Source organism: Phoenix dactylifera, chromosome 11 (genome assembly GCF_009389715.1).
Source record: "Phoenix dactylifera cultivar Barhee BC4 chromosome 11, palm_55x_up_171113_PBpolish2nd_filt_p, whole genome shotgun sequence".
NCBI classification, from domain to species: domain Eukaryota; kingdom Viridiplantae; phylum Streptophyta; class Magnoliopsida; order Arecales; family Arecaceae; genus Phoenix; species Phoenix dactylifera.
In genome coordinates this window covers 24,720,441-24,747,830 of record NC_052402.1, presented here as the reverse complement: position 1 = coordinate 24,747,830, position 27,390 = coordinate 24,720,441, and the positions used below count along the sequence as shown (strand labels likewise).

Here is a 27,390-nt window from a genome sequence, read left to right as displayed (position 1 = left end):
CCAAAGTGCTATTTAGGTTTCCATCAAATGCATTCCTTACAAAGGCTCTCTATTATTTGTTTGATCCAGTTGTTGTATAGCTCAAGTTTGACGGCTTTAGAGCTTTAGCAGGTTGCCTTGCTATAAAGGTGGTTTAAATTTTTTTTATAGTCACATATTCAATCCAATAGTAATTTTAATCAGATAGTTTCAATTCCGCTATGCTTCTTCATCTTTGTGATCCACGTGAAAGCTGGAAGCAATCTCCCTCCAGTTCTTGCACTTATTTTCAACTTTAGCTTTCGTTCTATGACTTCTCTTTAGTCTCTGCTGCTCTCATATTATCCATCGGTCACTCTAATTGGATCGGAATACCAAAGAGAAAAAAAAACTCTCTAATAGTATATAAATTAGAAAAAAAAGTTAAATAATTCCAATCAATGGCTCATTAAACAAGTATGTTCTGGAAGCAGGTTGGCGTGGTATATATAGGACCATTTGATTGTTCGAAGCAATCTGTTCTTCATCAGGATACATGTAAAGCACATGTTACATGTGATGCATGCGAGCAAGCACGGAAAGTTACACTTTACTTTGATCAAGGCGATCACAACAATGATCAATTGCTCCTCGCTAAGGTCAGAGGAACTGGTACCAAATTCCGTACCAATTCTTCAGCGGGATGGTTCGATACGAGCTCGCGTTGTGCCATGCCGGACTCGTACCGACACAACGAACAGATGAGAAAGAGGCAAAATGAGAGGGGAAAAGAAAGAGGACGCCCGAGGAGGCTGACGGAGGTTGCGAGGGGGCCGGCGCCGGGAAAGAAGGCCGCTTAAGGGGATGACTCTTTGTTTCATTTGAAACAGGAGTCGACCGCTTAAAAAAATTACGAATTCATAAGTAAAGTTGGCATATCAATTGCCGAGGTTACTTATGAATTAGCAAATTTCGTAAGCAGCCTTCTTCCCAGGCGCCGATCACCGCGCATGCTCCGTCGGGCTCCGTTGGCCCTCCGCCAGCATCCCTCCCTCCCTCTCCCACTCACTCTTTTTTTCTCTCTCATTTTGTCTCTTTCAGTAGTTGGCAACTTAAGCGACCATTCTTTCTCGGCGCCAGCCCCTTTAGCCTCTGCTGGACTTCGCTGGTCCTTTGTCGGTGTCCTCTTCTTTTCTCTCCCACTTGCTCTTTTTTTCTTTCTTCGGTTTCGAGAACGCGCCGTTGGAACGGTAGGATCCAAAACGGACGGAACCGGCCGGCTCACAAGTGGTGATTACCGTATCCCGTATGTAGATTACCATCCCATCCCTAGGGTCGCTCCACTGTACTCAGAGATCCAACGGTTGTCATGAGGCGTCACATCGGATTGATCCAGGACCGAACGGGCAAGTGGGCCACCGACCTCGTACGACCCCGGTCAGCGGGCAGGGCTCCTTCCGATCCCTCTCTCGGCCGCAGGTCGGCGCTCCCCCCTGCTGCCCGACCCGCCTGCGAAGCCGTTAGCGGTCGCCAGCGCCTCTCTGGCCGTACCACTATCCGGGCAACCCGGAAAGCTGCCCCCTAGAGATCCCATTAATTTAAACGAATGGTCCAGATCACTCGTCGCAAGGATGGCAAACATGTACCATTTCCACGTGTTACACGATGATTGGACATACTAATATTCATTATTGGAACAATTGTTTGGTGCCATTTGGAACCTTCTAGCATTTGGTTGGGCGTCGTAGCCTTGCGCTTCGCCCAAAGCAAAAATTTATTTCTGCTCTTCTGGAGAGGGAGGGAGCGATCCGTTTTGAAGCTATCCACACTCGCCGCCAGAGCGAAGAGAGAGAGAGAGAGAGAGAGAGGAAAAGGGCTTCAGGTATGGAACGAGAGAAGAAAATCTTCTCTAGCTTCTGAATTTAAACCTCGTTTTGTAATCTAGGTTTTGATTGTATCTCTGTGATCTTGCATGCGATCTCGTAGAATTTCTTCGTTGCTCTCAAATTTTCCCGATTCCGGGGAATATTTCTTAGGATTAATTAGGTACAATTCGATCGCGTTCGAAACCCTAATTGGTCTGTTTTGGCCTCTGCGGTTACGTGGGGTTTGCTAATACGTTCTTTCGCGGAGGTTTCGAATTTTTCTTCTTGTATCGTTGCATCATTTCTGTTCTTTTTTTAACTGTAATTTGCTCTTCTTCTTTTTCCTTTTACCAGATGGACTTCGTTTCCTTTTTTCTTCTTTCCTTTGTTTTAGCGGTTCTTTAGACGTTTGATCTTGTTCGATCGACGCCTTGGTTCTCTGTGTTAGGTGTCAATTTACGTGCATGGCTGTAGATTCCTGATTTTAGGACTTGACTATATTTTTATGAATTTATATGAATAAATCCATAAATCGCTCTGATTGTGTATTAGCATAATCCAAAGCCGTTTCAGAAAATGGAAGTACTCCATTTTGTTAATCCGGGTCATTCTTTAATTATTAGGTTCTGACGTGCTGTCTATAGGTAGAAGACTTACTACCACAGTTTTGCAGTGAAGTATGTTTAGGATAGGGCATATGTATAAGTTGATAAATGCCATCAGTTTTACAAGAAATGTGCTTATGCCATCTTTGAGCACTAAAAGGCTATCTCCCATATACAGAGGCTTAGGAAAATCAAAAAGAGCAACGAAATTCCTATTGCGGATGTTGTAATCAAGTTAATTTTGGAGGCATTGGATGGAAACTCTTGTATTATGTTGCTGTACAGCCCATTTTAGGCCCAGGTTGTTCATAAGTTATTCAATTTGAAACTGATGAGAGAGTAGTTAAATTGGATTTCATACCAGAAGGAGGATCCTATGAGATCAATACTGTAACTTAAGAACATAATACTTTTGTGTGTGATATGAAATTATTTTGGTATATCTTCTTTGACAACTACAATATGCATTTTTGAGCCCAGTATTTTGAAATGCATAGTGCACGAGGCTGCATCTGTCCCTGCATATACAGATGTGGTCCCTCGACTGCACTGCGTTGCTTATATGCAGGTACAAGGCACATGGGCCAAAAGAGAGTCAACTTATATTCATTGTGCGGCTCCAGCTGCGGCTTGCTTTAGATTATGTGGCTGCAGCTGCGGCTTGCTTAGGATTGTGTGCGTGCAGATTTAGGGCCTTATATGCAGCTAACTCTCATTCGATGCTGTGCAGATTTATCAAGTTCAAACTAATGGTTAGGTTTGATGCAATCCCTTGACCTCCTGCACAAAAGTTGCCTTAAATCTATACATTTTGTGAATTATATTTATATGGACGATTTAGTTAAGCTTTGCCTCCTCCTTTACACTGTATGAAAGTTTGTGAGAATCTTAGAGGATCGTTTTTGTTTCAACGAGCTTAAACTGCATAACTAAGAATCTTAGGGGGGTTATTTCTGGTTTCATGAACTTAAACTGCATAACTAATAAGGTAAGTTTGTTACTCTTCAACCTCAAGATTTTGATGGTAATTTAAAGGGTTGATATCAGATTGAGTGCCATTCATGAAACTTCTTAAACAATAATGGATCATCCTTGTAAAAAATTGATGGATCGTCCTTTGGTATAATGGGTAGAGCCAATCATATGTGGTAAGGTGGGCCTTGTTGGTATATGTAGCATTATCTTGTTTGTGTGCAAGATCCTTAACACGCATTCTTCAACCTCTTTCTAGGGAATGACTTTCCACTGTGAACTGTGACTTATTTTATTTGGTGATGTGGTGGTTTTAGTTAAACTAAGCCACATGACAATTTAAGCCCTTCAAAGCTTTGAACACTGTAGTTTTCACTATTGACTTAATAGACCAAAAGAAAAGAGAGAATAAACAAAAACAATGGATCTAAATGAAAAAAAAAATCAATGATCTCTGGCTAACTTGGAATCTAACAATGAACTTGTCAATCTGCAACCCTCATATGCATTAGTTTGGTATTGTTTACTTGTTAGAATCTCTTCTCACCTTATTTCTTATCTAATCTACGTCTCGTTGACACTCTTTGAAGTTTCAAATTATATAGCACATCTCCCATGCAAAATAGCTTTACATAGGTTCACAATGAATCTGTTGCTGGTGGTCCAAACCGAGAACGATTGGCACAGCGGTGTGAACGGGGTTCCGTTTGAGTTGCCTTGGTTGGTGTTGATTGCGCTCCACCTTCCACCGGGAAACCTGCAAGCAAGCCTCGCACCACCACTGGGGTAGTGGGGGCCCTCCGACGATCAAGTCAGAGGAGATTGGAGGAGAAGGAGAGATAATAGTAGCAAGTAAGAGAATGCTCTGGAAGTTCTTGCTTACCCTCCCCCTTCTCCCCCCAGCCGCATATATACCAGGCTGGGGGGTCCTTTTGGGGGGTTGGTCATCGTGTAGCACGATGGAGCTGCCACTGACATGGCCGTTACAGGGCGTCGTGGGGCAGCGCTGGGTACGGCCATGACAGGGCGTAGTGGAGCTCCGCTTTGTACGGCTGTTACAGGGGATCGTGGAGCAGCGCCGGATACGACCGTTGCTGGGTGTAGTGGAGCAGAGGGCCGCGGCGTGCCTCTGGGGAATAGCCTGTCGTTGTCGAGAGATGTCCGACTCGGGGTCGGGCTGCGGAGACGAAGATGTCCGACTCGGGGTCGGATTGCTGGATCAAGGGGCAGCCGACTCGGGGTCGGGCTGCGGAGTCGAAGATGTCCGACTCGGGGTCGGATTGCTGGATCAAGGGGCTGCCGACTCGGGGTCGGGCTGCGGAGCCGAAGATGTCCGACTCGGGGTCGGATTGCTGGATCAAGGGGCAGCCGACTCGGGGTCGGGCTGCGGAGCCGAAGATGTCCGACTCGGGGTCGGATTGCTGGATCAAGGGGCTGCCGTAGTCTTCCTGGGCGCGCGTGCCGGTCACGTGGGGCATGGTGGCTAAGTTCCCCCGTAACAGTAGCCCCCCACTTCCGAGCCTGGAACCAGAATGGGAACGGGTGAAGGGAGTGATGCTTCGAGATTGCCGCCATCCCTCGGAGAGGCGCGCGCGCTTCGAGCTCCCCGCCTTCTTTATGGCGTATGGCAGTTGTTGCTGACCTGGCAGTCTGAGGATTTCGGCGGACATCCTTCCTTAATGGCGTCGATTCGCCTTTGGGGCGCGAGCGACCCTTCGGCAGCCAGGCGTCCTCTGGCGTCACCGAGGCGTCACCCACCTTTCCGCCTATTTAACCGGGGGCCCTCCTCCGTCCGCCTTTCTCTTTACAGACATCTTCGAGTTTCTCCTTTGCGCTGCCGTCATTGCCGTCGGACTGTTCGCTTGCTCCTCCTTTGACGCTCTCGGAGCCGTTCTTCCTTCTCTTCCGGTGAGTTGCCCCATTCTTCAATTTAAGGCTCTCCATACTTTCTCCTTTTGTATTAGTGTACTCCAGTCGTTCCGGTCCTTTCCCCCTTCTTGACCCCGTCCTGACCGTAGATTCACTGGCCATTAGGGATGGGCGAAGTGAGAGCAGACCGCATTAAGTCGGAGCTGGTCGCCGAAGACCTAGATAGGTTCGTGGCTCGATACCACCTTCCCGAGGCCTGCAATGTTACGCTCCCGGGGCCTGAGGAGAGGATGTCCCATCCTCCTCCAGGGAAGGTTGCCATCAATGAGGGCATTCTTCAGGCCGGGTTCCGCTTTTTCCCCTCGGACTTAGTCGTTCAGGTGCTTCGGGGTTTAAGAGTGGCGCCGACGCAACTGGTGCCGAACTCATGGCGCGCCCTGACGGCCTTTCAGGTTCTCTGCCGCATGCACGAGGTTCCCGCCACCCTGAGTGTCTTTTGGGAATGCTACGGCCTGAGCGGCCACCCCCAGGACAAAGGGTGGTGGTGCTTTGCGGCGCGGCGAGGGTGCGGCCTCGTCAAGGAGGCTCCTACCTCCATTCACGGCTGGAAGGGGCGCTTCTTTTTCGTTGACGCAGATCCCTCTTGGGGAATCAGGGCAACCTGGGAGACGCCGATGAAGTCCCCGATTGGCCTATCGAGGTTGTCGAGGGAGGAATCCGATGGCGTCGCCGTCTTGAAGGGGTTGGTTGCCGAGGGCCGGATCCCCCCGGTGGCTCGCCTCATTTTCGAGGATACCTTGGTGAACGTCGGTCTGAGCTCGGTCCCCGCTGACCGTGAGCCCGCCACCATTTCTTTTTTAGCTCTTTTCTCCTCTTTCGTCTCGTTCTTTCCTTCAGTTTCTCAACCTCCGACCACCTCGTCCTTTTTGCAGAGATCGACGACGTCATGCGGTCGGACAAGGCAACGGCTGTTGGTAGGACGTCCCTACTGGAAGCAGTCCGGAGGAAGAAACGAGCTCCTCCGAGCGGGGCCCCACCGGCGAAGAAGTCCCGCCGGCAGGCGACTCCGACGCCGTCAGACGGGTCCGGACCCACCGATCAGGGGGACGCCGCGGGCGCGGACCGGCAGTTGACGCTGTATCAGCCCTCCGATGCCGAGACTACCGTTTCTCCGGAGGCATCACCCGGGCGCGCCCGAGATGGACGGGTCAGACGTGATCGGTCCCCAGCCCAGCCTTCGACTCGGTCGGCTCCGGATGATACGAGGAGGGACGCGCCGAGGCCCCGGCCGAGCGGGACCCTATCAATTCCAAGGGCGGTCCCCGCCCCGAGCATGGTCAGCATGACTCTTCCCCAAGCGATGGGTAAGGGTAAGGCTGCAGAACCACCGTCCGACTCCGGGGAGAAGTCGGGGTCGGCCTTCACTTTCGCCGGCGCCCGAAACCTCATCGAGACGGTGCTGCTGGAGAAGGACCGCAGGCAGGTCCGGGAGATGAGGGTCCCTGACGTTGGGGCTGCCAGCTGCGTCTGTCTCATGTCGGTGAGTGTTCTTTTGGTCGCTTTCATCATTTATAGGCTCTGTTGATCCCCGCCTGACGCCCTCGTTTTTCCTATCTCTTAGCTCGCCCAGTACATGATCCGCCTGGAGGAGTGCTACGAGGAACAGGCGAGGCTTCTGGCGAGGGCCGAGAGCCAACTGAAGGCAGTAGAGGAGGGAGGTCAGGCTGCGGCGGGGAGGACGACCAGGGACCTCGAGATGAGGCTCCAGGTGGCCGAAGAGCGGGCACTCGGCTTCGTCACCCTCGAGAAGCAACTGTTGGAGGCTCAGGAGCAACTCAAGGTTGCCTCGGGTCTTGAGGGCGAGATCAAGAAGGCGGAGGAGCGGGCCGAGAAGCAGTCCCGGAAGGCTGCCGACTACCGGGAGAGGTGGGAGAAGGCCCAGCGGTCAGCCGACAACGCCCGCAACCGAACCCGGTCTCTTGAAGCCAAGCTGGGCGAATTGGAGTCGGCCTTGGAGAAGTCCCGCGCGAGTGACCAGGAGCTTCATTCGCGCCTGGAGGAGGCTGAGGCTGCTCGCATTGCTGCCGAGGCGAAGCACAAGGAGGCTCAGGCTGATCTGCTGAGGGTCTCCTCCGAGGCGGACGACCGGATTGTGGCGAAGGTCTTGGAGGCGAAAGCTCAGATTATGGAGCGGGCAGAGGCGGCGCTGGCCGAGAAGAGTGCGAAAATCGGGCGTCAGGCGGTACAGGCTTATCGTCAGTCCGCCGAGTTCACCCGTGATATGTCGGAGGCGGTACAGGCCTATCGTCAGTCTGACGAGTTCGTCCGTGACATGTCGGACGCGGGGTCCGACTCCTTTATCTTAGGCTTCGAGGAAGGCCTGACAAGGGTGTCGGCTAAGTACCCCGAAATTGACCTGAGTGGGATCTCTCTTCTAGACTCCTCTCCGGCGCCATTGCCTGCTGATTCTCCAACCGCCTCCCTACCCCCTGCGGACGTGCCCGGCGTTCCCGACCCGGGGGTTCCTCCAAGCTGACCTTCTGTATTTTTGTTCTTTTCTTTGTGTGTTGGCGTTTTGCCAAGTTGTATGGGTCTCGGCCCTGAAACAATGAAAGTTAATGCAAATAGAGTTTCTTCATTTCACTTTCGTCCTTCTTCTTTTTAACTCTTGGTAGCGTCTCGCTGACTCCCGACTCTTGAAATTCTTCTGGCGCTAGGCCAGGTATCTGAGGGTTAGGCCTCAGGGAATTCTTCCGGCGCTAAGCCAGGCATCCGAGGGTTAGGCCTCAGGAACTTCTTCCGGCGCTAAGCCGGGCATCCGAGGATTAGGCCTCAGGGAATTCTTCCGGCACTAAGCCAGGCATCCGAGGGTTAGGCCTCAGGAAATTCTTCCGGCGCTAAGCCAGGCATCCGAGGGTTGGGCCTCAGGAAATTCTTCCGGCACTAGGCCAGGCATCCGAGGCCTCAGGAAATTCTTCCGGCACTAGGCCAGGCATCCGAGGGTTAGGCCTCAGGAAATTCTTCCGGCACTAAGCCAGGCATCCGAGGGTTAGGCCTCAGGAAATTCCGCTCGTTGGTCGGCCAAGGCTGGCGCAAGCCGAGGCGACCGGTCGGGGCTTCAGGCTAGTTTGCTCCCGGGATGATCATCGGGTTAGCCTGGCATCCGAGGGCCAAGCCTCGGGAGATTCCGCTCGTTGGTCGGCCAAGGCTGGCGCAAGCCGAGGCGACCGGTCGGGGCTTCAGGCTAGTCTGCTCCCGGGATGATCATCGGGTTAGCCTGGCATCCGAGGGCCGAGCCTCAAGAACTTCTTCCGCTCGTTGGTCGGCCAAGGCTGGCGCAAGCCGAGGCGACCGGTCGGGGCTTCAGGCTAGTCTGCTCCCGGGATGATCATCGGGTTAGCCTGGCATCCGAGGGCCGAGCCTCAGGAACTTCTTCCGCTCGTTGGTCGGCCAAGGCTGGCGCAAGCCGAGGCGACCGGTCGGGGCTTCAGGCTAGTCTGCTCTCGGGATGATCATCGGGTTAGCCTGGCATCCGAGGGCCGAGCCTCGGGAAATTCCGCTCGTTGGTCGGCCAAGGCTGGCGCAAGCCGAGGCGACCGGTCGGGGCTTCAGGCTAGTCTGCTCCCGGGATGATCATCGGGTTAGCCTGGCATCCGAGGGCCGAGCCTCAGGAAATTCTGCTCGTTGGTCGGCCAGGGCTGGCGCAAGCCGAGGCGACCGGTCGGGGCTTCAGGCTAGTCTGCTCCCGGGATGATCATCGGGTTAGCCTGGCATCCGAGGGCCGAGCCTCGGAAAATTCCGCTCGTTGGTCGGCCAAGGCTGGCGCAAGCCGAGGCGACCGGTCGGGGCTTCAGGCTAGTCTGCTCCCGGGATGATCATCGGGTTAGCCTGGCATCCGAGGGCCGAGCCTCGGGAGATTCCGCTCGTTGGTCGGCCAAGGCTGGCGCAAGCCGAGGCGACCGGTCGGGGCTTCAGGCTAGTCTGCTCCCGGGATGATCATCGGGTTAGCCTGGCATCTGAGGGTTGTCAGGCCTCAGGAAATTCCGCTCGTTGGTCGGCCAAGGCTGGCGCAAGCCGAGGCGACCGGTCGGGGCTTCAGGCTAGTCTGCTCCCGGGATGATCATCGGGTTAGCCTGGCATCCGAGGGCCGAGCCTCGGGAAATTCCGCTCGTTGGTCGGCCAAGGCTGGCGCAAGCCGAGGCGACCGGTCGGGGCTTCAGGCTAGTCTGCTCCCGGGATGATCATCGGGTTAGCCTGGCATCCGAGGGCCGAGCCTCGGGAAATTCCGCTCGCTGGTCGTGCGCCTGTCGCTTGCCGCCCGACGGGATTCATCCGTGGCCAGCTGCGATCGTGTTTCTCCTCCTCTCCAAGCGTCGCCTGGGGAACACCAGATGGGCATTAAATGCTAATTGAGGGGTTACCTGGGAAATCGGATCATCAGTTGCTGCTTGCGAGGAGTGTCAGTTAAGCGGCCGCGATACGCGCGTTCTTCGAGGCGGATGCGGCCTGGGCGCGAGCGGAGATATGTGGACCTAGGGGTACAGGCCACCCGGAGTGTCCTGCACAAAGAATGCGATTAAGGAGAATAACGCTTAGGAAATCGCGGGAAGATACGCCTCGAGAGCCGGATCGGCTCCGGATTCAATGCGCCCGCATTTATTGGAGCCACCCGCATCGGAACGACCGGGGGGCCGCAGTTTGGCTATAAATATAGGTGCAGGTGCGATGGAGCCTGCCAAGCCGGAGCTGTTCAGGTTGCCATGGATCGTGGGCCTCCTCTCCGGCGCATGGTTGAGAGACCCCTACCGAAGGAACGGGAGGCGCGCCCTTCGCGACTTCCGCCAACTAGCCGTTTCATCTGGGATCAACAAGGAGGTTCTCCCCGGCGGAACTCCGCTCTAGGCGTTTCATCCGGGATCACGTCTCCCCTCCTTGAAGTTCAGCCTCCCGATTGAGCTCCGCGCCAGACGCTTGATCCGGGACCGCGCCTCCATATGCTCTTCTCCCTTGTATCCCTTCTCTCCCCTAACACTGGGGAGGACCGGAATATCCCTTGGAGGTGGCGTTCCCCTGGAGGCAGCGGGAGCTTCTTCTGCGGCGGCTCCTCGTCTTTTTCGTGAGGCGTGGATGGCGCCTCTGGGTAGGAGCAGTGTGGACTTCTCCTTCGTCCACTTCTTCTTCATCCGCGCCGGCTCTTCGTCTTTTTCTTGAGACGTCGATGGCGCCTCCGGTTGGAAGCACCCACTTCCGGTGGGATTGCAGCCGCTTCGGATGGAGGTTTCGGGATCCCAGATCATCGGCCGCCGACCAGGCAAACACATCGACATTGGCTCGGAGGAATTCCACCAACCGGGCCCGAGCTCCCAGGTCAAGATTGGCGCCGACCCGGATCGTCCTGTCCGGGCGACCTTCCTCGAGGGGAACTTCGATCACACCCTCGGCCGGCTCCCCGTGCCGCAAGGCCACCTCGTCTCTGGCGTCGAGGGACTCGACGCTTAAGGCTTCTACGGGCTTCTTCCCTTTGAGAGTTGCTAGGAAACATTGCCTTGCGGTCGGTTGGTCACCTCGGACCTCTCCAATCCCGGCCGCCGTGGGGAACCGCATGAGCAAGTGGTACGTAGAGACCACCGCGCGAAGGGCGTTCAGTCCGGGTCGTCCGAGGATAGCGTTGTAGGCCGAGGGAACACGGACGACCAAGAACTCGAGCCGCACCGTGGCTTCTGCGGGTGCAACGCCCGCAGTCACAGGCAGCTCAACGACACCTTCGGCCGAGATAGCGTCACCAGTAAATCCTATGAGGGGGGTGGATGTTTTGTGCAACAATTGTCTGGACAAGCTCATCTTTTGGAAGGCCTCGTAAAACAAAATATCAGCTGAGCTTCCACTATCCACAAGAACACGCCTTACATCGTAGTTTGCCATAGTGAGGGAGATCACCATGGCGTCATCGTGGGGGGTCTGAACCCCCTTTACATCTTCATCATAAAAAGTGATTACATTACCGACCCTCTGCCTCTTTGCGACGGCTGCCCCTGACGCTTCAGTCGAGCCCCCTGCGTTCCCCTCGGGCCGGGGGCAGCCCCCAGTGATAGTGTGGATCACGCCCGCGACGGGTCGATTCTGCTCCCGAGGCTCCTGAGGGGCCGGGTCGGCCGGACGCAGGTCTGCGGGGGGACGTCGGTCGTTCACATATCGACCGAGACGCCCTCGGCGGATGAGAGCCTCGATCTCGTCCCGAAGCTGGAAGCAGTCTTCGGTGTCGTGGCCGTGGTCCCGGTGGTACTCACAGTACGCCCGAGAGGGCCTCCTCCCAGGAATCTTCTTCATCTGTCTCGGGACTGGGAGGTCCTCCCGCCCCTTGATTTCCATGAGGATCTGGGCCCGGGGATTCAGGAGAGGAGTGTACCGGTTGAAACGTCGGGGCGGAGAACGAGGGCGTAGGGCGCCGTGGTTCCTCGCCGGCGACAGGCTTCTGCGCCGACGTTGAGGCGTCGGGCTCCTCCTCTGGCGTGCCTCTTTTCGCCTTTTCTTCCCGAGCTTTGGAGGGATCTCGGCGGCCTCCTTGCTCCGGTGGGCGGCCGCCTCCTCGGCGTCCGCATACTGGTTCGCCCGGGACAACAGCTCCGGGAAGCTCCGCGGCAGGCGTTTGTCCAGGGAGAAGGTGAGTCTGCCCTTTCGGAAGCCACGCTTCAGGGCTGAAAGAGCCACCTCCTGGCTCAGGTTCCGGACTTCCAGCGTAGCCTTGTTGAAGCGGGTAAGATAATCCCGCAAGCTTTCTCCCTCGTTTTGCCGGACATCAAAGAGGGAGTCGGAGACCAGTCGCCGCCGGCTACTGACGGCGAAATGGGTGATGAAGAGGCGAGTAAACTGGTCGAAGGACTGGATTGAGTTAGCCTCCAAGCCGGCGAACCACGCCCTTGCCGGGCCACGGAGGGTCGCCGGGAAGGCCTTGCAGAGGAGAGGATCTGATGCTCCGTGGAGGAGCATAAGGGTCCTGAAACTCTCGACGTGATCCCGCGGGTCCGCCGCCCCGTCATAGGGCTCGATCGCCGGCATTTTAAACCCCGGCGGATTCGGGGTCCGCAGGATCCTCGAGGCAAGCGCCGGCTGGGAGGAGATCTCCAAGTCGGCGAAGGGATCTTTGGAGTGGCCCTTCAGGACCTGGAGTTGTCGGTGGAGATCGTCCACCCGCCGGTCCAGGGAGCGCGACCGATGGGTGGGAGACAAGGAGCACCGAGAGGGGGACCGACTGGAGCGCGGGTTCCTTGAGGACTGGGGGGTCTGGGAACGCGCCCGGGCCCGCCTCTCGTACCCCGCGCAGCTCCGATGGGAAGGTCCCGGCAGAATAGACCGTGCTCGAGAATCTTCCTCGCGCCGGCGCTCCTCCCCATGGGAGAGGAAGGAGCGCGGGTTGAGGAGGACAGGTGAGCGCTCAGGGAGCAGCGGCTCCTGGGCCCGCTGCGGCGCCCGAGACATCACACCCTGCAGGTTCTGCACTGCCTCCGCGAGGGTGCGAACCTGCTGGGCTAACTGGTCGAACTGAGCGGCTTCGACCATCTGAATGGGAGGTGGAGCGGTGGAGTGTTGCTGAGAATGTGTTGGAGACGCAGCGGCCTCCCAGCCGGAGGCGCGAGAGGCCCCGCGACCGGAGGCATTGGAAGCTCCACGACCACCTCGCCGTGCCATTACGATCGCTCTGAGATTCGGGCCCTTCCTCTAGCGCCAACTGTTGCTGGTGGTCCAAACCGAGAACGATTGGCACAGCGGTGTGAACGGGGTTCCGTTTGAGTTGCCTTGGTTGGTGTTGATTGCGCTCCACCTTCCACCGGGAAACCTGCAAGCAAGCCTCGCACCACCACTGGGGTAGTGGGGGCCCTCCGACGATCAAGTCAGAGGAGATTGGAGGAGAAGGAGAGATAATAGTAGCAAGTAAGAGAATGCTCTGGAAGTTCTTGCTTACCCTCCCCCTTCTCCCCCCAGCCGCATATATACCAGGCTGGGGGGTCCTTTTGGGGGGTTGGTCATCGTGTAGCACGATGGAGCTGCCACTGACATGGCCGTTACAGGGCGTCGTGGGGCAGCGCTGGGTACGGCCATGACAGGGCGTAGTGGAGCTCCGCTTTGTACGGCTGTTACAGGGGATCGTGGAGCAGCGCCGGATACGACCGTTGCTGGGTGTAGTGGAGCAGAGGGCCGCGGCGTGCCTCTGGGGAATAGCCTGTCGTTGTCGAGAGATGTCCGACTCGGGGTCGGGCTGCGGAGACGAAGATGTCCGACTCGGGGTCGGATTGCTGGATCAAGGGGCAGCCGACTCGGGGTCGGGCTGCGGAGCCGAAGATGTCCGACTCGGGGTCGGATTGCTGGATCAAGGGGCAGCCGACTCGGGGTCGGGCTGCGGAGCCGAAGATGTCCGACTCGGGGTCGGATTGCTGGATCAAGGGGCTGCCGACTCGGGGTCGGGCTGCGGAGCCGAAGCTGTCCGACTCGGGGTCGGATTGCTGGATCAAGGGGCAGCCGACTCGGGGTCGGGCTACGGAGCCGAAGATGTCCGACTCGGGGTCGGATTGCTGGATCAAGGGGCTGCCGTAGTCTTCCTGGGCGCGCGTGCCGGTCACGTGGGGCATGGTGGCTAAGTTCCCCCGTAACAGAATCTAATGTACAGCTTGACATGTTGTGAAATTTCTTTTTATAGTTTTTGTAATATTTTTAGAACAAGGGGGACTACATAACTATCATAATGTCAGTGTCTCATAGACACAGACACTGGAATCAAATTCAAATGTGTATTCAAGTGTCCGACTTGGCAAGATAGAAAAAATGTAGATTTGGGATAGAATATAGTTTTAGTTAAATAGTTATTACGTTTTATCTTTTAAAATAGAAGACATTGTCTGTAAGGTCTTTCAATATACATTGTTTCTTATCATACTCATTTCTAACATCAAACTGGAGGGTTTAACTCGTTGTTGCTAGAGTTTAGATCTCTGTCAAACTGTAAAGGCTGCAAACAAAGAAATTTATAAGCATCCAAGTGCCTGACACATATCTGATATGGATACCTATCCAACACAGTTTTGTTGGAACTAGACATGAATGTTCAGGTATCACTGCATAGCATTGTCATTAGCATATTATGCTGCTGTCCTCTTGACTTTGGGGCATGCATTGCTACATTTGTTATGTTCTTATTCTCCTGGAAACACCATAAATGGCTTTGCTCAGTCCTGTTTTGGAGATGATGGATTTTAAGGGTCTTAATTCTTGAAAACATATGAACTAGTGAAAGAAGATGACACATGGTGAACTTTAGTACATGACTCATCGGACGGTTCCTTACTGCTCAACCTTGCTGATGGCATTTGCAGAGCCGTGCTAGTTGGATAACTGACAGCTTAATTTGGTTTTCTTTTTGTTGAAGATGAAGGCTTTCTAGGGTTGTGTATGTAAAGTTAAAACTTAAATATGTTAAATTTTATAGGAACTAAATTTCAGCATTTTTCTGTTGTAAGTTACGAATTATAAGAATATAACATTGGCGATAGTGCTTTATTGAGATTAAGTGATAACATGCAATGTACAAATGAATTATATGATGCTATCATGTATTGCTTTAGCAATTTGTACTCATGCTGGATAGATTGCTCATCACTAGTTTTTCTCTTGTTTTTTTTTTTGTGTGTGTGTGTGTGAATTTTTTGGATCAGTAGCAGCAGTAAAAATTTATAAGAGATATTAGTTGTATGGTGGTAGAGGGGAAAGTAGACAAACACTGCAACAATGTGGTTAAGAATTATTGCATATAATCATCCATATTTTTGTTTCACATAGTAAAGTATAGGGGCAAGATCAAAAAATCTCAACTTTCTGTCTTTATTTTAAATGTTCCAATCATCCCATAATGTTAACCTGTGTCATGAATTGGGGGAATAATGACTGCGTCCACACCTTGTGTTAAACCATATCAGTTTACATAATAGTACAGCTTCATTTTGGTGCATGTTCATCCACTGGATCTTGCTCAAAATATATTTCTTAAATCCCTTTTTTTAATTTAAAAAAATAGAAAAGGGGTTAACCTATGGCAAGGACGCACTATCAATCTACATTTGTCTATGTGCATGCATGAGTGCCTATGCACATGACTGTCTGCATGCATGTGCATGTGAAAAACCTGAATTGTCTTGACATCTTGCTTGCGTTAGTCCATCTTGGGAATTGCTTTTGAGTGTTAGTTGGCTTTCCATTTGTGGAAACCTAGAATAAGTATTAGGGGCTGTTTTTTTGTTTGTAATTTAATTGCATGCAATTCAAATACAGGCTTTGGAAATGCTGCAATTACAATTGCAGCTGCTTGGTTGTGTGATGCTGAAAGAGGTACAGTAACTTGTAGATATATTATTATCATAGATACATATATTTATTTATAATATGTTTTGTTATAATAACTAAAAAATATTATCTAATAATTATGATAATACAATCATGATGATTATTATTATAATATTGTATAGATTATAATAAGAATTATTATGATATAGTGATGATAATCAAAAATATATTTTATGACCTAATAATTCAAGTTATATTGTGAAGTGATTATTATTACATTATACCAATAATTATTGTAGTACTATAATTTTCTATTATATTATAGTAATTATCATATTATTTTTGTAATTTCGAGTGAAAAAGTACTATAGTAATTTTATTCCTATAAAATAATTTGATATTGTAACCATTATATTTGTTATTATAATCATATATATAAATTTATAACATGTAATTTAATAACTAGTAATTTTTTTACAATAGCAATTATTATATAATTATGATTATTATTTTAATGTTATATGTAGACTATAATAAGAAACATAATAACAAAATAATAATGGTTAAGTGAGCAGATTAAGATCATAATAATAACATTAAAATAATAACTAGTATACTAATTTACTTTTCCTATTATAGTTAATAATTGTTTTATTATTTTTAAAATTTAATAAAAAGTTAGTAGTTTTATGAAATTATTATTGAATTAGTATATCAAAATATGTTTGATACTATAATATATATCCATATTATTATAATAAAAATGTAATTATAATATGTATTATAGTATTAGCCAACTATTTTATAAAAAAATATTATATAAAAATGATTGATATTATTATATTATATATTATGATAGCAAACATCATGCTACAATGATTTTTGTTGAAATACAATATTATAATAAAAATTATTTGATATTATAATATTTGTATATATTATTATAATATTAAATTTATAGTTCAGAATGTATTTATTAAAATAATTAATATATATTAATATGTTAAAATTATATAAGATTAAATTTCAACAATTGGAGAGTGGTGAAGGGACTCGTTTGAGAGCTGCTTCCAATTGCAACAAATATAGCAACAGGAACTACATCCACCAGCAGAGCCCATTTCCATGATTTGGGCTCTTTTTTGCAGTTAAAATGCAGCCTGTTGTTGCTATTGCAGGCATCCAAACAGTTGTTTTAGATGCCTGCAACTAAATTGCAGATTTGCAGTTGCAACCTGCCTAATTACAGGCAAAAAAAAAGCCCCCTAGAGTAACTCAGGTACCATCTGATCAATAGGTTTGGTTATTGATTTTTGTGAAAAATTTAAATCCGTTTGTATGTTTTAGTTGTAGGCTAATCATTAATTCTGATTTTTTTCTTGATTTGGATTTCAGGTGGTCTTTTCTTCCAATTGTATAGCAAACTTTGAGGGTCAAGATTTTATGAAATTTGCAAGTGGCATTCTTAAGAATATTTGGCTGGGACTGTGACCCATTTCCTTTGCAAATTCAGTCTGAGCTTTCTTATCTCTTGTAGTTCCAGTTTATTCCAGGAATTTTCCATAAAGTCATGACTTCTTCTGTGCACAACATATCTGGTAATTTTTTTTAATTTCTGTAAATGATTGCCCATTTTGCATTGCATTTGCGATCCACATGCTAGATGGCTTGAATTCACTACTTTTTTGGTCTTGACCATGTGATCACTGATGCTCAATCCTTTGAAATTCTATAAACTCCTGCTGCTGCCTTGAACTTTAAGCTATTATGTCGACTGATGCGAAGATGGCGGTGCTTTTTAGCAAACTTTTTTTTTGTTTTGAAGGATATTAAGGAAAAGGAAAAATGCAATAGTAACAATACTGTTATTGGAGTATTGCTGGATCTTTAAATGCTTGATTATAAGTCTTTCAGCATACGTTAACACTGAAGTGGTGCTGTTGTAATTCACTCCCCCTGTTGCTTTGTTGATGTTTTGTCTTGTTGTTATCGATGGTTGCTTAGGTGCGTTGTAATGCATACATGATCTGAGATATATTGTGCAGTGTTGATGGATTCTGATTCCTAAAGGGTGGATGGCTCTAATTGATCACTTGGCAAAAAGAGAAGATATGGATAATGTGGATTGATATTAAATAAGACTTGTCATGACAGGATAAAAAGAGAGAGAGAGACTTGGTCTCTGGATAGAATTTTCTTCTAGATGTCGGATCTGTAGAAAATTATTTAGATTGAACCCTTGATATCTGATGCCAGGACGCAGCTATATAGCCTAGTATACCTATGGAGACAAGATGTGACACAGAAGGTTGTGGATTCTGTGCCTGACATTCAAGCATATCCATTTGACATACATTCCAAGAATTTGGTTGCAGAGAGAGGTATGGGAAGCTGGAGGCAGGGGGGGAGAGGACTGGAGGTGGTGATATGGCACCTTATTAGGTGGTGGCGGGCTGGTGATGGTCATATAGGCTAGTTGTGACAACCCATGGCCAGAGGAGATCGTCGGTAGATGGAGATGGCTTGCCAACCTTGATGTAGGGGATCGAACGTGGAACAGGAAGGAGGCCATGGACTTGGGGGGGATCACAAGATCAGTTGTTTTTCCTTCTGCTGCAATGCATGTATTTATTGAAGAAGCACGCTTGATGGATAGTTGTTTTTCCATCAATCAGGTTTTCTTGAAACAAAATAACTTTCAATCCCCGTTTCAACTTCCATTAATGAAGAGGGCCTGTTGATTGAAAAATTCATTTCCAGCCCCTTGTTCTAATAACAATTGAACTTTAGATCCCTGGCTTGTGCATAAAGGATTGAAGAACTGTATAGATGTGTGTAAACCAATGCATAAGTGTGCATATAATTGACACCAGGGAAGTAAAGTTAAATGAAAAATGTTCAGGCCCTAAGCATTAAATGACACTCAGATGACATGTCTATATTAGGATCTTTTTGGGCCGAGTCCCTACTATCCTAAAATTTGGGGTTAATATGGACCTGGCTCCCAGTAACACCCAAACCCAACACCTAAATCTTTTCTTGTAATGCAGCCCTTGATCTAAAAGGTTCTTTAACACTTATCAAACTAGACAGGGATAACTATTGAGGATGAGACAAGAAAACCTTTTTGTTTACTCAAAGATGATATGACAACAACATGGACCTGGCTCCTAGATACACTCAAACCCAACATCTAAACCTGACTGCGTAATACAGCCCTTGATCTAAAAGGTGATTCCTTGACACTTATCAAACTAGACAGGGATAACTATTGAAGATGGGACAAGAAAAACTTTTTGTTTACTCAAAGATGATATGACAACAACTTATCTCTTTTGAAACTTTAAAAACATCCCAAAAGACCCCACCAACTTATGCAAGATACCGGAATTTTTTTTGAACCATCTCTCAAAGAAAAGAATGGAGCAAGAAAGAGAAGCCCCCTTGAGGAAGTGAAGTTAGGAGATGATGTGTGGACTTAGATGCCATTTATAGTGCCCCTATGGACTGGCCCCCTCAAATAAACCCAATTTTGGTCTAAAGGGGCCTTTTAACTTGTGGAATGTTCAGTATCTTAACTTGTGGGTCAAATTTTAGTTATGGTCTAAAAGGGGCTTTTAAACCTCAATTATCCACTGAAACATGATCAAAGCAGGTGAATAGTCCCTCAGAATAACATGAAGCTTGATTTTAACCCCCTCCAAAATCAGTAATTGGAAATCACTTGTTCAACCCTCATCATGCGCTTTATTTGAATTGCATCAATAACCTGGGTGGACTGTGGAAATGGTATGCGCAGATGGTGCGGGGTGTTGTGTCCACTTTACAGTTCCTCTCTTGGAATCTGCAGATGGCACTACACCACCTTCACTAATTCATGACTGTTTCTGAGGCATGTAGATACCGTTGGATGTACTTCTAGTCTTACTCTCATATGATTTAGTCTTTCTGCATGGTAAAGTTGATGTGGATCTATGCTCGTAGTTCTTTTTCCCCTCTTTGTTTTTGGTGTGGAAAGTTTGAGTGCTGTTCTGTCGGATTTTTTATTTGTTTACCTCATGTGATTTATGTTATTTATCTAGGATTAACATTGGACTTAGTGTTCTTGTTCTTTTCATGTTGTATATAATGATCCAGATGATGGTGGACCTGATGAGCAACAAAAGCAGACACAACCTGAGGTCCAGCATCAAGCTCCTGCAACTGGAAACTTTCGACCTGGCATGGCAACACCTGTTGGCTACATGATTTCTCCAGGTCATCTTGAAGCAGGACATGCTGTGGTACTGTTCTTAGACCTGTTTATAGAGGCGGATTCTTTTCATTTTTCACTTTTGGGAGAACTTGCCACTGACTATATGAGACTGAGGATGGGGCTTGTTGTTTGTTCTTACTCTGTTATGTAGAAAGGTTTAGTGTCAGCTTCATGGACCTCATGGGTATGCTGAACTGTGTTTTTTTCCTCCCTATTCTGATATCGAGGTTCGTTTGTCATATTTAAGTACTTGCTCGCCTTGTCTCTTCGTATGGAGGAGAGCTGTCTTCTTCACATTTTGCTTGTAGTTTCAATGTCTACCAGATATGTTATGTCTTGTTTGCCCCCCGAACAATTAGTCATCTCTGTTCTAGGCATTCTTCCCCTTTGAAGGTTCAGTTGAAGTTTTTACGATGAAAAATTGGAAGTAAAGTTGTTGCATTTTGATGCCAACTCAATAAGTTACTTATATCATTTTCTTGGTAACATTTCCTGTTAATGGTGTTACATGGATCCATTGGAGTAGCAGGCAAGGAAATGATTCTATTGTGGGAGGTTGAAGATTAGCATTTGCAATATTAGGACTCCTAAGGGCTGCTTGGTTGTCTGTAAGGTTTGTTAAAACAAATAATTGCAAAACCTAATTTTCTGTAAAGTATTATTCTGAATTACAGGTGGAGACCTATTTGCAGCAAACTCATTTTTCAGATTTTATGACCTGCCAGTTTTTACAGAATAGATTTTGCAGAAGGAACCAAACAAGTCTTTTCATGAAACTCATTCATTTCAGATTTTGTATAAACCGATTTAGTATACCTGAGCATGCCTCCAGTTGTAGTGACAAGTTACTGTATGTAGATGATTTAATCATTATAAGTTTGTAGTTCTAGTTTTACAAGCAACACAGTCTAGATTAAGTTATTTATGTAGAGAAACAACTGAGGTGACTATCTAGAATTGTTATAACAAGCAACCTGCATCTCCCTACCAGTGAAGAAATGCCATACTTTGGCAGATGAACCATCTCGGAGACGAGGCTTCTTTTCCAAAGCGAAGCACTAGCACGGCTCCCAAATCTCACCAGGAACAAAAGAACAAAGGAAAGAGAGAAAGAAGGAAAGAATGAAAATCACTAAATTAATATTGCACTTTCATCCTTTTGCAGTTGTTCTGTACCAGCTGCTAGAGAAGGGAGTAGTAGGAAAGTGCCACTCAGTTTCAGTGTTATCTTTGTCTGACATTTCTGATTTACTAAATTGCTTCTTTTTTCTAATTTGGGGAAGTTATGAGGGTCCTGGGCCATGCTTTGCAATCATATATATATATATATATATATATATATATATATATATTTGATTCTTGTACAACATTAATGTGGCTATGAGATTACATTTTCATTTTTTTCAGTCTTCCAGTAAGCCGATTCTAAACTTGCAAATTTTGTAATTTTGAAATATTTTTTCTGTCGTTGCTTGTGTTTATTGGATTTTATTTATTTTCATTTACATTACATTATGGAATAGCTATATGATTTATTTATGTATATTTAAGTTTTTATATACTTCAACATGTATTTAAAATGCCTTGATTCAAAGTATTTTGGTTACTATATCCACATGCTCGGACATCTATTCTACCTTTTCCATCATGTCTAGATTTGCAATTTTGTTGGACAACAATGCCTGTTTTGCCATATAACTATATAGCAAGTGAATCAAACATCAATCTGGGGGTAATGATGCCCACGGATTTTCAAATATTATCGTGTTGTTTAAAATCTGTGGTATTTTGTAGAAGAAATTTAAATATCAGACTGCATATACGAAAGTGTAGTTTGATAATATTCCTTAATTTCACATGACTAGATGTATTGAAGCATATTCTTTTTGGCAGGCTCAGGTTGCTTACCCATTTGTTGACCCTTACTCTGGAGGTGTTTTTGCTGCTTATGGACAGACGGTGGTATGTTTGGGACCTTTGGGTAAAATACATGGAAACATGTACATGCATATTTTGTTTTATCTAGATGTCAAATGCTTTAATGAAATAAATTACAATTTTTATGTTCCTTTTAGTATTTATTTGGTGTTTATCAATTACTACTGTTTTCAGATGCAACCACAAATGATGGGGATGCAACATGTTGGAGTGCCATTGCCAACTGAGGCAGTTGAAGAACCTGTATATGTCAATGCAAAACAATATCATGGTATATTAAGGCGTCGGCAATCTCGAGCAAAAGCTGAATCAGAAAATAAATTGATCAAAACTCGCAAGGTACTATATCTGGAACTATGATCCACACTCCCTTCTCTCTCCTAGTTCCCTTTGCGATAGCTAATCTCCACAAGCTTTGTTTTCAAGAGGGCTTCTGTAGTGGCTGCACTTGGACTGAATTCTTAATCCTGCCATGTGTACTTCAAAATTTGCAGAAAAACAAATTTTACAGAAAAAAACTAATTAATTCTTTTCTTAATTATCATTATTTCTTGCATTTTACTCTAGGTTTATTGAATTTATTGCATTACCTGCACCTCATTCTTTCTTGTTGGAGTCATATGTCACTTGTCTTTCTTTATCAGATCCATAAATATGGACTTACAGACAATAGAATGTGTTCAAAATTCCCAGTTGCTGAAGTCCTTTGCCTGGATGAAGTTCTTTTTATTACTTTACCCTGGTATTCTGCATTAGCCACCAAAATTGCTTATAGCCAGCAATAATTTCCATAGCCAACTCGAGTTGCATGTTCAACTGTGACAATACAGACATATAAATTGAACAATGATGCCCAGATTGTTTGTCTCAATTCATCTTCAAGGACTTTCTAGTGAATTGGTTGGTTCAGATTTTGCCTATTGAGCAAATGAAAAGAAAATGAAAGACTGTTTCATACTTCCTATAGTCATCTGCTGCATCAAACCCACTTTTCTTGGTTAAATTCTGTTATCCCTTTCATATGAGTAACTATGCATTGAACAATTTACAACATCTTTTATGCAAATTGTTGCTTGCCTTTAGGAGGCCAAGAACAAGCATCCATCTTTATCAATTTAGTTAATAGTACATAATCCCTAAGAAAGGGGACTGAGACCCCCATCTGAGGCATCTGATACCACATTAAGCACAAATATATTCCTAGCATGCTGACAAGCCAGATGGATGATACAGGATTGCTTTAGTCTCTTGCTTAAACAAGGAGAGTATATGAGGATCTGTGCGGGCGTGTGTTTAGTCCCATATTGGTTATTTGCTGGGTAGATCTTAAGTACTTATATAGGATCAGAGAACCTAAATAATGCCTTCCGGCTAGCCTTTTTGGGTGAGGTTCCGGATTGTTACACTTTATCCTAAGATTTTGAGTGCTTGTCCGTGCTGGCTGCACCGTATTGCATGTGAAGGACTGTCACTCAGGATTCTTGTTGGTTTTTAGTTGTGGGCAAGTCGGGCTGAAGTGAGGGGTACTGGTCGTATTGAGTCAACAAGGGTCTTCCACCTTTTATATTTTTGTTGTCTTCCCATTTTACCCACCTGCTCTTTTGTTTTGAGTGGTAGAACGAGTGAGGACTCCGGTGTATTCGGTTGGATTGAAGCCTAGAAGCATGACTCCAGGGTTAACAACTCCCTCCACTCATTTTTTTTGAATTTTTCTATATAAAAAATGCTTAAAAATTACCATATCTGAAAAGGGAAGAGAAGGGTCACATTATGTCGTTTCAAGTTGATTTTCCGATGTGTAATAGTATATATCAATACATTTTTTTTTGTAAAATAATTATTTAAAATATAAATATTTTCTCCCATTACATTTATTTATTGCTTTTTTTGGTCCTAAAGTAACAGTAATGCTCATAACATTTGTTAAGAAAAAAAATAAAAGTTCCCGGCTGCTGTGCTGGCACGACTACCATATCGTGCATGCATCAGTATGGTACTATACAAACGGGAGACTGATCAATATCAATATTAGTACCAGGATTCTAAACCATGCTTTGTGCTCACTAGTTTCTCCAATTGCTCCTTTGTATGAAAATAGCCAAGTCTGCATATTTCTTTTCATATGCAGCCAGTTCCTGCAATTTAGGTGGCCTAGAATCTTGATTTGTCAGACTGATGACCATGATAGTGGTATCCAGAAGTTGAAACTAAACTGGATGGAAATGTCATCCGTGATATTGCTCAAACTAGTAGCTGCCTGGCACTGTTTAAGCTTATTTCTTAAAATGTTCTGCAAGTCCTATTACTTTTCATGATAGATAATTTGTTGGTCCACTCACTTCAGTAAGCATTTGCATGAGTTTTCTTTTCTCTAGTAATTGTGTTTGGGCACTGCTATCTCTCAATGATTTACTGTAATATATTTGCAGATCATTTATTACTTCTAATCCCCTGAGTTGTAAATATTGAGATGTAAGATATCTCATCAGCGCAAGATGATGGACTTTGAGCCCTATTTCTGGCTAATCACCATTTAGTTTATTCTTACCTTTTTTTAAAAACAAAATTACATATTTAAAGAAGTTAATTCCTGTTCTTGAAGATGAACATTTTTATGGGCTGTGCATTGTTCCTTTCGTTATTATTAAGATCAAGCTTTTGGGCTGTATTTATATTCCTAAGGTCAGAAAACATCATGTATGTGCCTGAGATACTTGCAGTCATGCCCTTTATGTGTTGCTTATGTCTGCCGCCTACCTGTTCATGGTTTTCCAGCATTGAAAATATCTTCTTTGCCTTTTTTATCATGGGTGCTAGCAGGGGCGGCCCAATACATTTGGGGGCCTTAGGCGAACTCATTAGAAGGGGCCTTTTTTATTATTATTTAAATAATAATTTTTTTTAATAAGTATAAAAATATTTTAAAATTTTTATTTAAAAATAATTCGCCTAGCTTTTTGAGAAGCAAAATTACTAATTAAACTTTTATACTCAAGATCCATTAAAATACTATTTTCAATCGATAAATTTATAGGAATAGAACTAGTTTCACAATCTTTTTCCTTGTTTATCCTATCTCCATCTGATTCTCCATCGTGTTCTTCACTAGATATTGTTTCACTGGCAATCTCATTTTTTAACTCTATTTCGGGTGCCTGTTCTATTACTAATTCTTGAGTTGAATTTGATGTAGTGTTATGTTTGTTTGTAACAACAAATCTATCTAGAGCTCCTTTTTAAGATTGAATGAGTTTATCGATTTTTCTTTTTTTTTTGAGTTTTTCATACCCACAGTCATATTTTCTATTAGACATTTTAATCTATAAATAATATTATCAAACTAAGCAATTAAAAAAACACCACAAACAAATCAAAATATAAAAAAGTTAAAAATGATAAAACTTAATTGTGTCGAGAAAAACAAACTCGGATCCCGACAAGTAGTGCCGAACTTAATTGTATCGAGAAGAGGTGGAATAGTTCCGAACTCGACGGCGAGAAGAGGCCGAATAATGCCGAACCGCTGAAGTAGTGAAGTCACAACCAATCTATAATTGAACCAAAAAATAACAAATTTTAAATTAATTACTTAACTAAATAAAAATTAATTAGACCAAAAAATAATTAATAAACTAATGAACAGGGTTACAGCTTTACGGTTACAGGGGACTGAGGCCTGAGGGAGTGAGGGGAGGAGGTCGGGACTCGGCCCACTCGGGTCTCGGGAGGTGTCCCGGTGGGAGTGGGACCGTGGGAGGCTGGGAGCCTGGGCCCTGGCCGGCTGGCCCCTGGGAGTCTGGGACTTGGGAGGAGTTGAGGAGGTCGGGCTCGGGTCCGTCGGGACTCGGGAACCGGGAAGTGGTCCAAGTGGAACCCCGAGGCCCGAGGAGGCCGCCGGCCGGAGCGGCGGAGGAGCTGAGGAGAGGGCCTGGGTCACCGCCGGCGCCGGTCACAGCCTCACGGGAGGCCGAGGACGGCGAGTCAGCGACGTCGGCGAGAAGAGGATGGGAGGCCTCACCGCCTCGGCCCTCGGTCGCCGCGGAGTCGGATGTCGGACAGTCGGAGGAGCCGAGGACGGCGACTCGGAGTCTCGGAGTCGGCGAGGACGCTGGACGCCGAGGAGAGGACGGGAGTCACGGCCTCACGGGACTCTGCACGGACGCACAGTGGACCGGAGAGGGTTTTGCCGAGTGCCGAGTGCCGAGTGCCGAGAACCGGAGAAGGTTCCGGCATTAAAAAGGCAGAGAAGGGGCCCAAGGGGGGAGAGTCGGACTATCGGAGAGAAGGGAGGAGCCGGGGAGGAAAAAGCCGTTGCGTTGCCACTTGCCCGCCCGTCGCCCGTCGTCCGTCGCCCGTCGCGTCGCCGCCGCCCAAACCCGCTGCCCACTCCCTCCATTACTCCATAGCCCATAGCCCCATAGCTAAGCGCCTAAGCCAGATAGCCCTGGCCCCTGAGCCCCTGCTGCCCTTGCCGGCTTGCCCCTGGTCCCTGGAATAAAAAAAAAAAAAAAAACTGGGTGGGGGCCTTCCCTGGGCCGGGGGCCTTAGGCGACCGCCTCGGTCGCCTAAGGCTCGAGCCGGCACTGGGTGCTAGACAGATCTACCTTAGCTTACATGTTTGTTTAAATATTTTCTTGGACATAAGACATAATATGTATGCTTGAGGTTTTTTTTACTGTAGCTATAAAAGTATTTACTTATAATGGCCTTTTTATCTTTCTTATGAATTGATGGATATAATCCTAATTACATTCTGCAATTCAACTCCTGCAGCCTTATTTACATGAGTCCCGCCACTTGCATGCTGTAAAGAGGGCTAGGGGATCTGGCGGTAGATTTCTTAATTCCAAGTCTCAAGGGAATCAGCAGAATTCTAATTCCAGGTCTGAAGAAAATCAACAGAATGACGTTGCCTCACATGACAAGGTCCAGCCATCCAATTATCCAGCTTCCGATAACTTGTATTCTCAGAATCAGCAGCATGCTGCGGTCTCTGATGATAAAGAAAAACCTGTTAATTTGCCCAACTCTCTTGGACAATGAGCCAGAAGCAACATGTAGTCTTCTCTTGCAGGAATAAGACGTTGGATGATTGGAAGAGCAAGTGGCTTTGTATAGTGTCTGCGGGAACAGTCTCCGGTGGGAAACTATATTTAGAGTTTTTCTCAGGTTGGGTTGTAGCCCCGCAATGATAAGTTCATTCCGCCTTAGGAGAGTTTAATGTGCGGTTAGCTGACAAAATACTTCACAAGTTCCTGTAAAGTAGAAGCATGGATTTTTATTTTTTTTTCCCCCTAGGTTTTTACTGTTCGAATATGTATCTTGGACTAGGTGACTTTGCTAGGTAATTACAGTGAAGATTTCTTGTGTTCTATATGGACATTTGCATTGACTGGAGCTGCTCCGCTTTGCTGCAACACCAAAGAAAGATTGACAATTTAATCCCCTATATTTATCAAATCTTTGAACGTTCTGTGTTTTATAACCTATAAACCTTTCTAAAGAAAAGGAAAAAAGAGACGACTTCATGTTTCACCCTCTAAAACGGTGGGCAGTCTTAATTTTTTCGATCAGCTTGTTTATTCTTGTTGGTGAAAGC

General features: G+C 46.7%; 1 protein-coding gene across 1 annotated transcript; it reads left to right on the top strand.

The window, feature by feature from the left end:
- The first annotated feature begins 1,686 nt into the window (after positions 1-1,686).
- Positions 1,687-27,173, top strand: LOC103710501 (nuclear transcription factor Y subunit A-7-like). Its single transcript, XM_039131958.1, has 6 exons — positions 1,687-1,840; positions 16,994-17,196; positions 19,736-19,881; positions 21,747-21,815; positions 21,966-22,130; positions 26,565-27,173. The coding sequence occupies exons 2-6, from the start codon at positions 17,169-17,171 to the stop codon at positions 26,832-26,834; spliced, it is 678 nt and encodes a 225-aa protein (XP_038987886.1). The 5' UTR covers positions 1,687-1,840; positions 16,994-17,168; the 3' UTR covers positions 26,835-27,173.
- Positions 27,174-27,390: the final 217 nt, after the last annotated feature.

What these genes read in the sequence shown, in the direction of transcription:
- LOC103710501 (XM_039131958.1), top strand. Translation starts at nt 17,169, where the DNA reads ATGACTTCTTCTGTGCACAACATATCTG. An exon ending in TTCTGTGCACAACATATCTG is followed by an intron (nt 17,197 to 19,735) that starts GTAATTTTTTTT and finishes ATAATGATCCAG; the next exon opens with ATGATGGTGGACCTGATGAG. An exon ending in CTGCTTATGGACAGACGGTG is followed by an intron (nt 21,816 to 21,965) that starts GTATGTTTGGGA and finishes TACTGTTTTCAG; the next exon opens with ATGCAACCACAAATGATGGG.